Source organism: Ptychodera flava, chromosome 20 (genome assembly GCF_041260155.1).
Source record: "Ptychodera flava strain L36383 chromosome 20, AS_Pfla_20210202, whole genome shotgun sequence".
Classification (NCBI taxonomy): domain Eukaryota; kingdom Metazoa; phylum Hemichordata; class Enteropneusta; family Ptychoderidae; genus Ptychodera; species Ptychodera flava.
Genome location: NC_091947.1, coordinates 9,396,158 through 9,414,013, shown reverse-complemented (window position 1 = coordinate 9,414,013; position 17,856 = coordinate 9,396,158). Strand labels below are relative to the sequence as shown.

Below are 17,856 nucleotides of genomic sequence, written 5' to 3'. Positions count from 1 at the left end.
AAAACAAGCCACTTAAAAATAATCGTGATGAAACTATTTTATTTTTGAATTTCGAATCTTAAACTTCTAAAATTAATGTAGTAAAGTCTCCATTACAAATTCTGTGACAATATTTACAGGTAGACCATATTTCCCATTATTTTCAAAGACTATTGCTTCAAATATTGCTACAAAAGGAAAGTTAAAATCATATTTGCTGCAGAAATATTACAAGAAAAAGTAAAATACTGACAATGGTCATTGTATAAAAAACATAAAAATGAAAATGCTTCTGCTTTTTTTTTTAGAATATGGTATACTAGAACTTGACTTTGCAATAAAACTAAAAGTCTGAAAAGTATGTACGTCTTGTTGTCCAGGAAATTCTAAAGTCTGTTTACAATTCAATAAATTTCTGCATGAGTACCTTTTTAGCTACCTAACCCTACAAAATGCGGATATGACAGACCTGAAATCAAAAATTTTGATATTATCATTGTGAATGCCTATTTGTTGTTTTTCGTCATAATATATACATCTTGGAACAATATTTTTTGTCCATTCTATAAAAATTACACTGAAGAAATATTTCTGTGAATCATCTATTGTAAAGCCTCGTGTGGAAACAGAAGGAAAAAATAATGTTACTAGAGAGTAAATTCTCCCCAAGAAAGTACAGTTCCAACTTTTCTGTTGAAATATTCTAGAATTTGTATGTCTGCAACAGGGAAAGTATAATATTAAGTCTTTAAGTTAAAATACACGAATTTTTTTGTGTTTTGATTGCATTTATCATGATTACGGTTTATAAGCAGTGTGATATCTAAAAACCAACACAATATCCAGTTTTTCATCGAAAGACATCAGAAATTCAGTTTCACTACACTGTATAACAAGCTTATAAAAACAAATTACAATCGCATTTCGTATGGTTGGGGAATTACACTAACAGAACTGACAACTTGTCACCATAAAATATCAAACTTTGTAACATGCCTTGAAAATCACCTTGAAATCAGTTGCAAGCTCCACAAATGCAGGGTAGGATTAATATCTTGTGAAAAGGCTGTTATTGCAAATTAATCAATTTTTGCAGTCCAGATCAAGAGAAAGTACTGCAACGAGAAAATCACCATGGCAAATGATGCCTTTCCAAAATCCATGCTATAAGTTAAACTTCAAGGAATTTTACTGAAACAACATCTATCAGAAATTTCGGCATTATCTAGGAGTATGGTTGTAAATGCTATACATTCTAAGTAGTAATTTCTTTCATTCGCTACTCTCTCTCTTGATTGATCAAAAAAGGTTCTTCATCAAGCATAGGCACATGTAAAAAGAAGCAAAAGTTGCATCCATTTTAAAGACCAAGTTGAATCTAAATTTACAATGCCTTAACCCTTCAACCCCATTTACCAGAGTAGAGATCCAATTTTGCCACAGAAAACAATGGGGTTGGGCTAAACCGTAGTGATCAAGGGTTCAAAATCCTAGCTTTATTTTTCAAATACTTTGTGTTTTACTATTTTACTTTCTAGCAGATATTGATATATCACATGTTGGCACGTAACATCCCCAAAATTTAGTCTCATCTATGGATCTGGTGTGATTGGTGATAATCAGAGAGATCAAGAACTCAGGATGTAACATGGACATTTCTGGGTCTCTGTAAATGAATGCTTGAGCTTCTGTAAATAATTCTTTGAGTTTGATGACAATATCTTCAGACAAAATTATAATAAACCACAGACTGACCATACAAAACTACAGTGAACCAACCCATAATCAAATTTCTATCTTCCCAATGCCAATTGTTTTTGTTGATTTTTTTCTCTAACTTACAAGCTAAGAGGTGAAGCATGGGTCTGGTGATAAATAATGGGACTTTAAACTTTTGTTACAGGCTTGAATTTTGTACTTGATAGGAACTGATCTTCTGTGCAAACCTGACAGGTAACCTGAGTGATTTTTTTTTTAAACGGAACAAATATTTCATAATTGATTTTTTGCCCACCTGAGGGTCTGGTAAAAAATCTGTTACTTGCAATTTATCTTAAAAGATATGATGATATAGAAAAAATATATAAATAGTTTTCTTTAACACAAACATTGAGAAACAATAAATTCAATGAGACAAAAAAAGAAGAAAACAAAGTACTTTGAGCATCAATAAAGCAAAACCAATTATAAAAATATCTAAACGCCATTTGTCTACAAAGTATTTATTTCTGTTCTTTTTAATCTAGCCTGTAGCTAGGTTAAGTGTTCTAATGTGCTACACAGAATAGAGAATATTTTTTCTCTTTTTTAAAGGTATACTGTCACCTGTGCCAATCTTGCCACAGTTACCATGGAAAGAGGAAATCTAACCAATTACAGATTTTAAGTGGGTGGCCGCTTTTTAAACACAGCGCCCTCACATTGGTATTTTGAATACCAAGGAACGCTCCTTTGACCATATATGGGCATATTTAGATTACAGGCGACTGTGTACCTTTAATAACAGCCTAAATTTAAAAGTTGCAATGCTACATTTTGTCCTTCTTTCTGATAGTCTGACTTTATAACATACGCTTTCTGGAAAAATATACAGCAGAATGCAGTTGAATGACCTATATTACTGGCAAAGTATGTCAAAATATAAACAAACAACATCAGCATGTACATGCAATGTGGTTTGTTTGTATCACTGACACTGTATGATTAAATTCCTGATTACCATTATCACAGTCAAAGGGCGTTAGGCAAGGAAATGAAAATTCCCATTAGCAGCATACAATATCGAAAAACAAATAGTAACCTTGAATTTCACACATTGTTCAGACATTACAATCAGACCCTCAGTGCAGACACTATAACCTAGCACTGACCAACGTTGGGGGCGCCATTTATCAACCTGCTTCTAAATTGAGCTGCTGACATTGGATTCAATGACAACAAATGTTGGGGGCACTATTTACCAGACAGTACAGTTTTACCACTCAGTCTGAACAGAGCTGTTAACACAGGATTCAATGACAACAAACATTGGGGGTGCTATTTACCAAATGGTACAGTTCGACCACTGGGTCTGAAGGGAGCTGTTGACACTGGGTTTCTTGTCATTGAATTCTTCCTCCTCCTTTCTAACCTCTCTCGAATTTCTTTCTGTCTCTCCCACTCTTCATAAGCTTTTACACCATCCTCTTCCTTCTTACGCCTCAGTGTTTCTTCCTTTTCCTTTGCTTGCTTCTCTTGCTTCTTTTTCTCCTTGTGTGTTTTCTGTAAATTTTCATCAGCTGATTGTTTCCTGTGGTGTATTGATTGGTAAAATGTGAGAACATAAGACACTGGGCAAGTAATGCTCAGAGAGCATAGAATAAGGAGATTTATAACACCAATACAATTATGGTGTAAACATTTTGGTATAAAAAAATGTCATACTATGTACCCAAAAGTACAGGAGGCCATTTCTTTCAAAAATGCAGTCAAAATGGACCTGTACAAAGACTAAAAATATAATTTTTGCCTTTGGGCTGAATTTTTTTAAACCCCCATGCGGACTTAATCCAAAAATCTAGCAGCATATTTATATAATGATTGCAATTTCAAAAGAAGACAAAAGACAGAAACGCTTCATAATCTTCTTAACACCTCAGTCAATCCTGATCCCGGGCCTTTACGAACCACGGTTTAAGTAGGCATTTAACTTGTGCCCATTTTAGCACACTGACTTTTGTCCGCTTCATGTCTAGCATCCATCTGACTTACCATCTATCATATGCACTGTTTGCATTTCTAGCTTTCTCTTTTTTCTTCCGTTCTTCCATCCTGATTTTCTTTTCTTCCTCTTTCTTTTTCTGTATCTGTTTTTCTATGAGCTCCTCATCCTTTGTCACTTTCCATGATTTGAATAGCTGAAGGAAATGTCATTTGGATATCTCTGTAAGTTACATGGTTATCGACTGAAATATGATTTGAATGCCTTACAGAAACTGTACAGAAGCCTGAAATGCTGAAATTAATTTGAATAGGCTGATTCCAAACAACGTTGTTTCATCATTGATATGCAAATTAAAGATTTGTCAGAAATTTTCCACCAGACTGTCAGATGTTAGTCTAACAGGAATGATAACATTGGTACACTGTTAACATAATTTTCTACAGGACATTTGGACAACTCCAACAGGAATGATACAATTGTACTTTGTTACCATAGACTCGTTGAAACTTTAAAAATCACATCTCAAAAGATCCCCCATAAGCTGCAGTAATGAAGCAAAGTGCAAAACGGTGAAATTTTTCTGAATTCCAGTCGCAAATGTCGTAAAAGTGATACTATAAAAATTCTACAATCACAATGAGCGCCACCAATGGTAGGCTTGATCGCAACATCTTGAAAGTTTCTAAATAGCATTGAGAATACTCCAAATGCATCAATCAACTACCATGCTTACTTACTTTCTCAGCTTCATACTTCTTCCTTTCTTTTTCATCTTTTTCAGCCTTTTCTTTCTCCTTCTTCTTGGCCTCTTCCTTGGCTTTCTTCTTCAAAGTCCCCTCTTTTTGTTCCTTCCAGGCTCTGAATGTCAGTTCTGATTCAAGTTGCCTGTCTTTCTTTTCCTGTGAGTCAAAAAGCAAGTCAGTCACTATGACTACTGTGAAACTAGAGAAAAGCTGAATGCATGCCACAAACACAGTCTTCATGGACTTTTTCCACTTATATCAGATTAATTTGAAATCCTTACAAAGTGTCACACAGAGCTCTTCCCATTTTCACATGTTATAAAATATAATGTCTGAAGATAACGGATCACCTGCAAAATACGGTATCATTGTATTCTGTTAAAACAAGTACAATACTCAGAGGTCCAATGAAGTCTCACAAACTTCAGTTACACCAGCTTTCAGAGAGAAAGCATCTCAACTCTTTAATGGTTTTCATGCATAACCAAAGAATGCTGTTATGAAATCCAATGCAGTATACAATAAAACTTCAATGAAAAATAGACGGCCTAACATCATTGTCATTGAATATTGGACCTCAATTTCTTGAAAAATTTCATATGCAAAGCTGAAATCATTACCTTTTCTTTTTTCTCTTGCTCTTCTTTTTCCTTCTGCAGCTTTGCCTTCTTTTCAGCCTTTGCCCTGGCCATCTTCTCTGCATACCAATCAACATAAATGGCCTCTCTGATGGAGTTTGAATCTTCAACATTTGGGGTTGTTGACCTTGCGGACAATGACATCGTGCTTGAGCTCATGTCGGTTCTAGCTGTGAGAGACTGGTCCAACCTACCACTAGCAGACAGTGGCCGGGTCACAACTTTGGGTTTGATCACTCGTCTGCGAGATCGTGATCTATCGGTTGTTGAGGGTCTTTCTCTGGCATCCCTATAGACATGTTAATGAAACTATTGCTTATCTGATGTTAACCATGTCACAATTACAAATTACTGATCCTATCCTTTCACTGATTTGTTGTTTGCTTGTTTGTTTTGTTTTTTTACGGGAGGGGGCAAGGTTTCCAAAGACTAGCAATGAAGTCTGTCTGGATGTCTTCCACCCTAGTTTAGTAATCTTACATTCAGTTTTATGATACACCTTCAGTAATATTTGAACTGGTGCGTAAGGCCCACCAAAGTGACACATTCACGATCACTGGTCCAGTCCTGGGAAATCATTTGATGATCCTAGCCATTTTCCAACCATGGTTTGGCCCAAACCAATTATTATCAATTGTGAGCAGGACCTATTTACAGTGAATTGGGGTCAACAGACTGAATCTCAGTGGTTGGGCAGTGCAAATGGCATCATTGAAGTTGAGTGCTGATTACGCAGTCAAAACATTTAACAAGTTGATATAGCATACCCAACCCTGCCAGTTTAGAGTAAAAAAATGCTGTACTAGTCCTGAAATTAAAGGAATTGGATTCACCTTTCGTTTATTTTGTGTCAGTATATAGATAAATAGGTGTTTACGTGCTAATGTAACACAATAAAGGTCACTATCAACATCAGTACATTCCAACTGCCTGAAAATTTTGAGGATATGACCATTCCACCAATTAGCATAATAGTAATTATTTTTGTTCTGTAAGGGAGGTATGAAATCGATGACAGCCTTTATTTTGCTACTTACTTGAACTCCTTGGCAACATCACTATCTGTTGAGATGTATCTCATCCTCCTTGTTGGATCCAGCTCCTCTTCATCAGGGTCATCAATTTTCTGATAAAGCGAGAAAAAATGCAATACAAACATCAAAATACTGACAAGACCATTCAGTCTGCCCAAATGACAAGCTGTACAATGTTCTAAGAGTAGACTTGCATGGCATGTTTCGCTGAGTTTTGGGAACATACACAATATGATTTCAAAGCAACAACATTTCTGCAGTCACTTAAGGTAGAATGTGCCTCGGGGACAGACATTCGGACTCTCAAGCTTTTATAGTTCTCTTCTAATCTACCACTTGTGAGGGCTAATTTTAAAGCTCTTGATGTAAGAAAAGTTTTTACCATCTAAGTTTTTTGAAACTTGAAAAATCAGCCATTTTAAATTTAAAATATCAGTAAATTTTGGGTAATATTTTTCTCTAGGTACCAAAATTCGCATGGTGACCCAAGCTTTTTATTCTTAATTGAGAAAGAATGGTTGAAAGATTCCTTGAGGAAAAGTTTAAGTCTTTTACTTTCAAGGTGCATACTACCTTAACTTTATTAAAGACACTTTCAAAATCCCAGAAAGAACTTGCCGAGGAAGACAGTGTATACACAGCACGTAAAGGACCCTTTTGAAATACATATATGAGGTACAAATAACAGGCATGAGATACCTTTATTTTGACATTACACAATATTTTTTCCATAAACTTCAAGTGGACATGGGTTTTTATAAGGCAAGTTTGTGGCACAAAACTAAGGAAGTTTGGAAATTTGGTAAAAAGGTTTGGATTTCTCTCTGACTGTTCATATTCTACTACCGGTATATTACTATTATGCAGAAAATAATTCATGGGGCAGTCAATACCTTCAGTTTTCTACCACTTGGAGGACGTCTAGTTGTCAATAGCTCGTCATCCTCTCTGTGAGACTTTGGTGAGGGAGTCCTCAGTGTCCCAAGAAGTGTGGGTGATGCCTGTCTCTGAGACTTTGGAGATGGACTTCTTACTCTACCAAGGGTGGTTGGCGGTGGTGACCGCCTCTCCTGTTTTGGCGATGGAGATTGCTTTCTTGTTGGAGAGGGTGAGCGGCGACCCAGCCTGCCCTTTGTGGTAAGTGAACCAACTTCATCATCATCTGTGTCAAAAACTGCAAATTTAACAATGAAAACACAATTATGAAAACGGAAAATTTGGAAATCTTTACTTTGTAAGAGTACTGTACACCTTCAAAGGAATTGTGTAGTTTTAATTCTGAAGTTTGGCTTTAGAAATCTGACTCACAAACAAAACTTTCATAGTAAAACAAATCTTGTTAAAACTTCATGTAACTGATTTGTATACATTAACCATATTCTAGCACACAATACACCAAATAAGGTACGGTTGAAGAGTCAAAGATGTTCAATTTGGATATACATGTAGCTATTTCATATATATTGTAAGACTAAAGACAGCAAAGATCATGATAGCACAATACATCTAAATGATCGATTCACTCATGAACATTGAAAAGATCAAGTTCATTTAAAAGTGACTCGGATGTTTCTTCCATGAAACAGTCAGACTGCACTGGTCAGTCATGGCATAATTAAGCTGACATAAATTGACAGATGTCTAGATAATCTTACTAACATACTGTTTTCAACATAAAAATTTTATTGGCAGGTGCTCTGAGGTAAAGTGACTTGAATTAACACTTACATGAAGATTTCTTCTTTTTGTCTGTTTTGCCATCTCCATCTTCTTGCAACTCATCAAGTAACGTCTTCTTTGGTTTCGTCTTTTCTGCTTTCCTCCACTCATCCTCAGAATCACTGTCGGGTGGTGATGTCTTCCTTGTTGGTGACTGCCACCTTTTTGTCTTCAATTTGCCTGCATGGTCATCTGACTCACTATCCAAAAGACCTTTCTTTCTCATTGTTGGTGATTGTGGGCTCTTTCTACCTGCTCTACTTGGAGGTGACGGAGATCTACTGTCACTTCTCTTAGCTCCAAGGTCCTTCCTTGTTCCTCGTTTCGGCTTCAAGGTTTCATCTTCCGAGTCATCAGAGTCCGGAATAGAAAATTTTGCTTTGTCTTTCTTCCTACTTGGTGGTGAGTCTTGTTTGAATAACAGTGGACTTTTCTTCCCTGTTGGACTAGAATCCCTGGAGAATCTTCGCTGCATTTCAGGCGAAGTCTTTGAGGTTCCAAAAAGGCTACTGGAGGCAGCTTTTCTTGCTGAATCAGGAGAGGAATCTCGCCTACCGGGAGAATCTTGACTGGATAGCTGTGGTCGCGGCTTGGGCACAGGCTGTGAGAAGGCCGATGATTTTTTAGCTTTGGCACTGGTATCGTCACCAAGCAAGTCTAAAATGTCTGTTGATCTGCCCTTCTTATTATCAGGGGATGGTGACCTGCTCAAACGCCTCGGCGATTTCTCCTGGCTATCTAACCCTGTGCGCTGACGACTGCGAGGAGTTGGGGACGGTGAATCTGCCTTCTTGTCTTCTTTTCTCAGAATTCGTGGGGAAGGTTTTGGAGAGCCTTTCGCTGATAATCTGGGAGAGCTGTCTTTCTTTCCATCATCCTCATCTTCCTTGTCTCTGTCCACTGGTGGTCTCCACATTGTCTGATTAAACATCCCACCCCTCGGTTTGGCAGATCCTGGCCGGTCAGTCCTCTTGGGCCTCATTGTCATGTTAAACTGACCTAACAAATCTGTAGACAAAGAAATATCAAAGATATCCATTTCGGTATTATTTGCATTACTGTATACTCCAACAAATAAAGTCCCTTCATATTGCTGCTTTGAAAAGATTTGTTCTTTGTCAATATCATCTGATCGACATTTTACCTTCATTCCTATCACTACTATTACTATCAGAAATACTTCACTTGCTGAAGTAAAAATTTGACTGAATCCCTGCCCTTTTCAAAGATCTGGTTTGAACTATTTGCTAGTGAAAGTGTGTGGAGATGGGGGGTAGTGCAGTTCACCATGGTGTACCATTACTAATCTTCTGAGAGAAGTACAATTATGGTAGTGCGGCAACAGAATCATAGCCCTACTTCTCTTGTTGGTTCAGTAGGGAAGAAATTATGAACAAAATTTACTGTCAAAATGGCACAAATTCTCTAATTATATGAATTTTATATGATATCATTTCAAATGATCGTAACATATTTAGTAAACATACAGACATACAGATGGCACCGACTCACCATATAAGCCCTTTTTGGTAATACATACCAAATATGAGCTAAAAAAATGTTGCTTTAATCTAGATTTAGACTGTCATTTGGAAATTTCAACCTTCTACTAAAAGAATAGCACAGAAAAAAATCACATCACATATTAACTTCTTACCATCATCATCACTGCCAATGCCATCATCACTGTCCTCTGTGACTTCAAGGTCACTGAACCCAGCTGATAAACCCCTTTTCTTCCTGTCCTTAAGTTTGTCTTCCAATTCCCTTTGGAAAGAGCTTTTTACCTTGGGTGATTTGGGGCTCGATCGCCCATCTGGGAAGTAAAAATCACATTAAGAAAACATATCTTGAGAACAGCTGGACATAATCAAAGCTGCACAGCTGACAATCTACAGTAGAATACCGGTGACACTCTTATAATATAATAATAACCCATCCTTTCATTATATTATGACGACCAGTTATTGACAAGTTGACAACAGTTGAAAATTTATTTGGGAACCATTACATTCACCAGTAGCTTGTAACCTGTATGCAAATCATGACATATCAAGAGCAATCTTTAAAATCCCCTGCTTACATACTGGCACACTGCCTTTATATAGCCTTTTCACCAACATAGCCCAAATATTAGTCCACAAGCTGTTTTTACAAGAACAGAAATATGATGGTTAATCAGTAAGGCCTTACCTTGTCGTGGCGATGACTTATCTTCAGGCATTTTCTAATTCTTCAACCTAAAGCCACACTTTCCAAGATTATTCCGTTATCATCAGAACAGCCTTCTTGCCTCCTGAGTAAATTTAATTACATACTCACAGTAAATACATAGGATTTTGATGAATTGACACAATATGATGGATTACAAATGTTTGCATATTGGTTCAACATGTGGCTGACACATAATATATCCAAAGCCTGATGAACAGTTTCAGAAAAATATTCCAGAAGGAATACACTAAATCTGTGCAGGCCATGGATGTACAAGAAAAACAGTGGTGCAGACTGAGGAAGTGCAAGCTTCAGTTGTTTTAGTGAGCAGGCTACATGTCGAAATACATTTTGAGAGCGTGTAATCATGGATGTACAAAAATCTAAAATATCTGGTGTAATATATCTCGTGTATATGTTGATAGTATGAAACTTGACAACTTTATTGCATAATAACCCACTTTGGAAAGTGTGGCATAGTATTAGAGCAAAACTTAACATTGCAGCCAAAGCAACAGTTCAGAAAGCATTTAGTAAGGGGGTAAAAAGAAAAGGGAGGTACACAAAGAAATAAACCTACAAGTTGGACTGACCTTTACCTTAAATAACCTTGGTAACATTTGAAACTGACCTTCACGTATGTATATATCAAATTCAAACTTTTCAAACAGTAGTTTAACTAACCTTTAATCAAGTTGGGGTAATTTGTAGACTACATACAACTCACTGTGTTGGGAAATGTCAAAAGGTGAACACTATCAGTACAGGACGAATATCGACTACACTAGTTGTACACCAACAGTACTCGGTCTATTCATATATAAATTGACATGACAAAGTACACTTTACAATGACTCACATCGATCAATAAATCTCCCTCACCGATTAGGGGAGAACCATTTGATTTCTGGGGGGGGTATGGAGGATTTTGAGAAAAAAAAATTTGTCGCCAGGTGAGATAGAAGAAAAAAAAAATTGATCCTGCCATGGCCTGAGAAAAAAAAAATTGTCATAACAGACAGAAGTGAAAAAAAAAATTGTCACAATGCACCAGAAATTAGCAAAATTTGGAAACCCTATTCTCATGTATTCTTTGCCGGCGCGCCGCCATAGGCGGCGCAAATGTTTTTACCACAAGCAATTCTTATGTTTTTTTCCCAGCACTTATGATATAAGCATGCACTACATAGGTCTACTTACACCTCAGTGCACTCAATGTTTTCCTTCCCTTTCCTGACCCAAGAAATCATATTTCAGGATTTCTGTTGCAATATCTCAATGGCATAGGCACTATCTAAAGGGGACTTTTTGACTTCTGTAAATTGTGAAAATTTAAAACAGAAGACAGGAGTCAATAAACTAGTGTTAAAATCAATATAGTATTCTCTCAATATAAATATATTAGGAAGATGTACAAGTTGACAATGAAAAATTGAGGAACAACAAATGTAATGAAATACAAGGGAGAGGGTCACTAAAAAAATTGAAAACTTCAGGGGGCGTTACTCAAAATGTGGAGAGGAAGAAGGGGGACGGGTTACTCAATATATTTTGGCGAAATAAATTGAAACACATCTCAGATTGCACCATTGCACACATCCATTTCTCAAAATTTTCAATGTGAGAGGGGGGTACCCCTCTCGTGCTCTCCCCCCCCCCCTGGCTCTTCTAACAGTGTTACTGGTAAAAGAAAAATTTAAACTACCTATCGGATTGCACTACACTGCACCGTGGCACACATCAATTTCTCAAAATTTTCACAGGATCTAGGACAAAACTGAACTGTTGTGAATTCATCCTTTATTATCACAGAGACATGTTTTCATTTACCTCAGTTCAATGACCATTTTGACAGTTAAACATACCATATTCATGCTTTTCATTAGAAGCTGGCAGCTGGAGAAATGACACAAGAAGGTCACAAATTTTCCGTTCCTGTATATTTATTTATCTTCAGTCTCTGGCAAACAGAACTGTTTTTCACAAATTGTATTGTTATTGTTTGGTTGTTGAATATTGTGATACAAACACTGATCATGCATAAAATGTAAAAAAATATTGCAGTGTTCAATGTCATTTTCAAACAGTTTTACCAAATGCAAAATAACCTGAAACTCCTCTCAGATTGCACCATTAAACACATCAATTTCCCAAAATTTCCAATACCAGAGGGGGAAACCCCCTCTCGTGCTCTCCCCCTTGGGGTGTTCTAACAGTTTCACTTAGTAAAAAAAAAATTAAAAAACACCTCTCAGATTGCACCAGACTGCACCATTGCACACATCAATATCTTAAACTTTCCATGCAAGATAGGGGAAAGCCCCTGTGACACTTTCCCCCTAAGCCTCTCACGTGTTCTCCCCCTGTACTTTCAAATTCTGCCCGGTCAGATATCCTAGTGAAAACCTTGTCATAATACCCATCAAAATTAAACAATATACTATATGGTTAGATACTGCGTGAGCTTTTATATCCTTATTTCATTGTGACTTGCAATTTCATTTTGATGGGTTCACCTTTTTTGAACCATCATGAGATAACTGATGATAGTCTAGCAGAGTACATCAGGATTTCAAAGGTCTTTACTGTTAAATTGCTGTATTTTGTAAATTTTACAAATACATGTATTTGTATTTAACTTTTCTAAGTGGGGGGATCAGTCAAAATTTCAGAGTTAGAGAGGGGAGTTACTCAAATTCATCATGGTTGACAGGGGGTGGGGGTGGGGGGTGGTGTCACTAGAAATTTCTGAGTTTCAGGCCGTAAATAATGACGGCTCCCTTATATACAACGCATCACAAACGTGATGACAAAGAAAAAAAAATTTGCATTGCTACTCCATTTGAAAAAAAAAAATTGATGCAGCTCTGACAGTAGAAAAAAAAAATTGCTGTCACTGTGACAGGAAAAAAAAATTTGCTCCCATACCCATTTCCTCCATACCCCCCCCCCCCAAAAAATCAAATGGTTCTCCCCTTATCTGAAGCTTTGCTGAGAGAGACCGACGCGCAACACATGATTCAGTTAAAGGATTTAAACATTTTAAGACAGAACAAAATACTCTAGTAACTTCAAATAAGTTCACGTTCGGGTACATAGAGGAATCACAATAGACGGAAAGCATACTGAGCGGTGACAGTGTAACTAAGGACGCCTATTCAGTCGAGCTTGTGTTGAAGATAGGAGTTCGGCAAGGTCCGCTGACGAAACTGAAATCCATAGTTTTCAGTCTCTCCTTGCCGAACGACGACAGATTTAACATGAGTGAAGGCATTTATACTCACGCATGTAATTCTTCAATGGCGTGAACTACAGATAAAGCAACGTAACAGCCCGAACTGTGTATCAATCTTGTGTTTTCGATCTCTGCTACTGGTATTCACCTCAAGCTGGAAATGCCGTTGAAACACCTACGCTGATTGGTTATTGATTTGCGTTAGCGCCCTCAGCGGTAATTATTTTACTTGTCACCTTAACTTAAGTCATTACTTCGTTGATATATATGTATAATTATGGACAAAGTAAACAAGCTTAAACACTAGAATTTTGCTGTTACTATTATTAATGTTAAAACATATTCAAAATTACATGATCACCGGAATATTGTTCGGATATGGTTCTTGCTGTATTGGCCAATCCTGAGTGACGTTATAGAGTTCAAAAGGAAACCCTAGCTATGTATTGTGGGACGTGTAGCTCCTATGAGAGGGCTGGCAGGCAGGCACGGCATACCACAGGCACTCGTGGGTTCGACAGTCTGCTTGATCTATCGAATATCTGCTCGAGGTCGATCTATCGATCGCATACTCTTTGCTCAGCCCCCACTGTAACTGACCAAACAACCCGTTAGCAGCTCATATGGTAAAGCCTTCTTTTACATTATGAGCTGCGAACGAGTTATTTAGGCGACTTCATTGAAATTGTAATGACCATAGACCCTCGAGGGTCTATGTTAATTGTTATGACCAACATTACCAGCGTATATTCACCATAGATTAATTAAAAAAACTATTACAAATATGTAATAAACTGAAATGAAAATGAAAAATGCAAATAATGAATGTCTTTGACTGCTGTCATTATATTACCACTTAACATAGCAAGTGTAAATTGCCTTTGGTCAAGTCCAAGTTTTATGTGCCAAACTGTGCAAGCTCATTAAATATGCGACTTAAAAATTGGCTGACTCAAAAAATGCAAAATGTCTTTTTAAAACTATTATTTAACTTTATTATTAATTTAATAGCATATTCAACCAAAGTCAATTTGTTCCAAATTTTTTGCTCACGTGTTGACACACGTGAGCATATGTCGCAGCGATGTCTGTCTGTCTGTCTGTCTGTCTGTGTGTCTGTCTGTCTGTGCTCAATATCTCAAAAACGGCTCATCAGATCAGAATCAAATCTGGTACATAGATTCAGTTTGCAAATGGCAAGAACTGATTAGTTTTTGGTGGGTGTGGCTTGCTTACTTTTTGCTCATTTGCATAATTAATGATTTTAGAAAAAACGGCTATACATTGAGAACGACTGCACATAATTTGATGAGATTTGCTACAAATGTTGATCACATCAAGATATATCAGCTGTGCAAGTTATTAAGGGGTGACGTGAAAGATAATTACTAATTTGCATATTTGATGAAATTTCCTAATTAGGCATATATATCTGAATTTACCCGATCAAAATTGACGAAACTTGGTATGCATATTGAGGATACTATGATTTAACATTACTGAAAGTCAATAAGCATTTTTACTTCATCCAAATCCTAATTTGCATATTTAATGACCTTTTGAAATTAAGGATATATATTTGAATTCACATGACCAAAATTGATGAAACTTGCTATGTACATTAAAGATACTATGATAGAACATTATTAAATGTCATTCAGCATTTTTACTTCAGCCAATTCCTAATTTGCATATTTTATGAACTTTCCTAATTAGGGGTATTTATCTGAATTGACGAGACCACAGTTGACAAAACTGGCTATGTACATTAAAGATACTATGATAGAACATTATTGAAAGTCATTAAGCATTTGAATATTAGCCAATTCCTTATTTGCATATTTAATGAACTTTCATAATTTGGGATATTTATCTGTATTGACTAGACCAAAGTTGACGAAACTTGCTATGTACATAAATATACTATGATACGACGTTACTGAAAGTCATTAAGCATTTTTACCTCATCCAGCTCCTAATTTGCATATTTAATGAATTTTTGAAATTAGGGATATATATTTGAATTTACATGACCAAAATTGATGAAACTTGCTATGTACATTAAAGATACTATTATGTAGGCTAACATTATTGAAAGGCATTAAGCATTTTTGCTTCAGCCAATTCCTAATTTGTGTATTTAATGAACTTTCCTAATTAGGGATATATACTTGGATTTATTTGATCAAAGTTGGCATAACATGCTATGTACATTGATGATTATACCAGGTTATACCAATATTGATAGTCATTTCGCACTTAAGTTTTCGTGTCAGCTAATTTATAGTTTGCATATCTAATGAGCTTTCAAAGTTTGGAATATATAGTTTGAAGGACTTGACCAAAGGCATGCAATTACACTTGCTATATAAAGTGGTGATACAACAGTCAAAGAAATTAACTATTTCTATTTCAGCTAATTGCGTATTTGAATACTTAATGACCTATAAAGTTAATCTGTGGTGAATATTGTTCATTATGTTGATCATAATACTTTCAATGAAGTTGCAAACATGTGGCAAAGGTTCAAATTTACACATAACTTCAATATATAATGAAACACGTGAGCATTTACAGTTCATATCTGGTTGTATTTCTGGTTTAATATGCTGAATATGAAATGTTCATTTAAAATGCAAATTATCAATAAGCTGATATAAAATGCAAAATGTCTTTCACTTATAAAATACCATTGTCTCATGAATATCAAAAGCAAGTTTTATATACTTTGCTGAAGTCCTTCCAGTCTTCTGTCCCTGATTGGTGAAGTTTGTTAAGTATGCAAATTAATAACACCTGGATCTCAAAATGATTAACCCTTTGAGCACTGCAATTTTTCCCAACCAAATTATTGTGTGCAACATTTTACCAATTTTGTGAATTTTTCTGTTATTTTTTTGACAATTTTGGATCAAATGAACATCACATTTTATTGGCTTCAGATTTTTATCAAAATTTTAGCAAAATTTGGAAAAAAGTTGACCAGTGTATATTTTGATAAAGGCGACAAAAATTGGCTTTGGTGCTCAAAGGGTTATCAACTTTCATAAATATTACATCATTGTATCATTAAAGTTAATAGCAAGTCTTGTCAACTTTGATCCAGTCAATTGAGATATATATCCACAATTAGGAAAGTTTGTTGAATATGCAAATTAATTATTAGTTGATTTCAAAATGGTAAACATCTCTCATTAATGTTATATCATAATATCTTCAGTGTATGTAGCAACTTTTTGTCAACTTTAATCGAGTAAATCTAGATATGTATCCCTAAATAGGAAAGTTCATAAAATATGCAAATTGGTAAATTACCTGAAGTAAAAATGACTTTCGGTGATGGTATCTTCAATGTATATAAATCTAGCAAGTTTCTCAAACTTTGGTCAAATTCATCCCTAATTATCATTAGAAGTCCCTAATTATAAAAGTTCATCAAATATGCAAATCAGAAATAAACTTTCATGTCACCCCTTAATGTCTCTCTGGACTAATGTATCTTGGTGTGATCAACATTTGGAGCAAATTTCATCAAATTTTGTGCAACCACTTTCAAAGTATATCCATTTTTTCTAAAATCATTAATTATGCAAATATCAAATATGCGAGCCACACCATTTAAATCTAATTCGTTCTTGCCATCTGTCAACTACATCTGTTGTTAATCAATTTTGACTGAAATCTGTCCAGCTGCTCTTGCGATATCATGTTAATAGACACACAGAAGCATACACACATACACACACACACACACACAGATATACAAACAGACAGATATGGATACAACATTAGCTCGTGTGTGAAGACTAATCCTCAGATTCAATCAATATTCTATATTGATAATGACCCATCATCTTCATTTGCATACTCAAACAATCTGTTTTATCATTTTCAATAAAAAACCAAGAAATGTGAAATTGCATGTCAAAATACTGATAGATGTAAGAGATGGACAATTCATCTTGCTGGGGAATGTCAAAATGAGGACTAACTTTAATTCTTTTCCTGTTCCGTGATGCATTTTTTGGGGGCTTCAGCACAACATGCATACTAGTATTCTGATATTTCCAGTCTCCTAAAACATTGTTTTGGCAAGAGAAGCAAAGCTGCCAAATTTGCTGGGGAATTGTCAAAATGGGATCTTTAAATTCTTTTCCTGTTCCTTGACGCAATTTTATTTTGCTCCAGTGCAACATGCATATTCTCTTGATGTTTCCAGTCTTCTAAAACGTTGTTTTTGGCAAGAGAAGGAAAGCTGCAAAATTTGTTAGCATTTTTTCATCTCTGAATTTTGCTTCCATTTTTGGCCATCATCCAAAAGAGTTCTCATTGCCATGTACACAGAGTCAAAATTATGACAAATTCCAATACAGTGTTTTAATTTCAGCCTTTTCAGTTTGAAAAAAAGTGACAGAAGGCTTACAGAAATCTGGAAACTGAATTAATTCTTTGTTGTGAATTCAGTAAAGTTTTGCCTTTCTGAACAAAAACACTCTATTCATTTAAGAAAGTAAATAACCCAGGTTTCACTTACGTCTTATTTCAATTTCCAAGACATATATTAAAGTTGCTGAAAGCTATAACTTTGCCT

At 35.8% G+C, this 17,856-nt stretch overlaps 1 protein-coding gene across 1 annotated transcript; it reads right to left on the bottom strand.

The window, feature by feature from the left end:
• Positions 1-12: 12 nt before the first annotated feature.
• On the bottom strand, positions 13-13,434 carry LOC139119978 (microtubule-associated protein 9-like). Its single transcript, XM_070683949.1, has 10 exons — positions 13,315-13,434; positions 10,010-10,112; positions 9,474-9,632; positions 7,826-8,824; positions 6,991-7,271; positions 6,101-6,189; positions 5,046-5,352; positions 4,420-4,581; positions 3,730-3,875; positions 13-3,268 (listed from the first exon to the last, which is right to left on the bottom strand). The coding sequence occupies exons 2-10, from the start codon at positions 10,038-10,040 to the stop codon at positions 3,016-3,018; spliced, it is 2,427 nt and encodes an 808-aa protein (XP_070540050.1). The 5' UTR covers positions 10,041-10,112; positions 13,315-13,434; the 3' UTR covers positions 13-3,015.
• Positions 13,435-17,856: the final 4,422 nt, after the last annotated feature.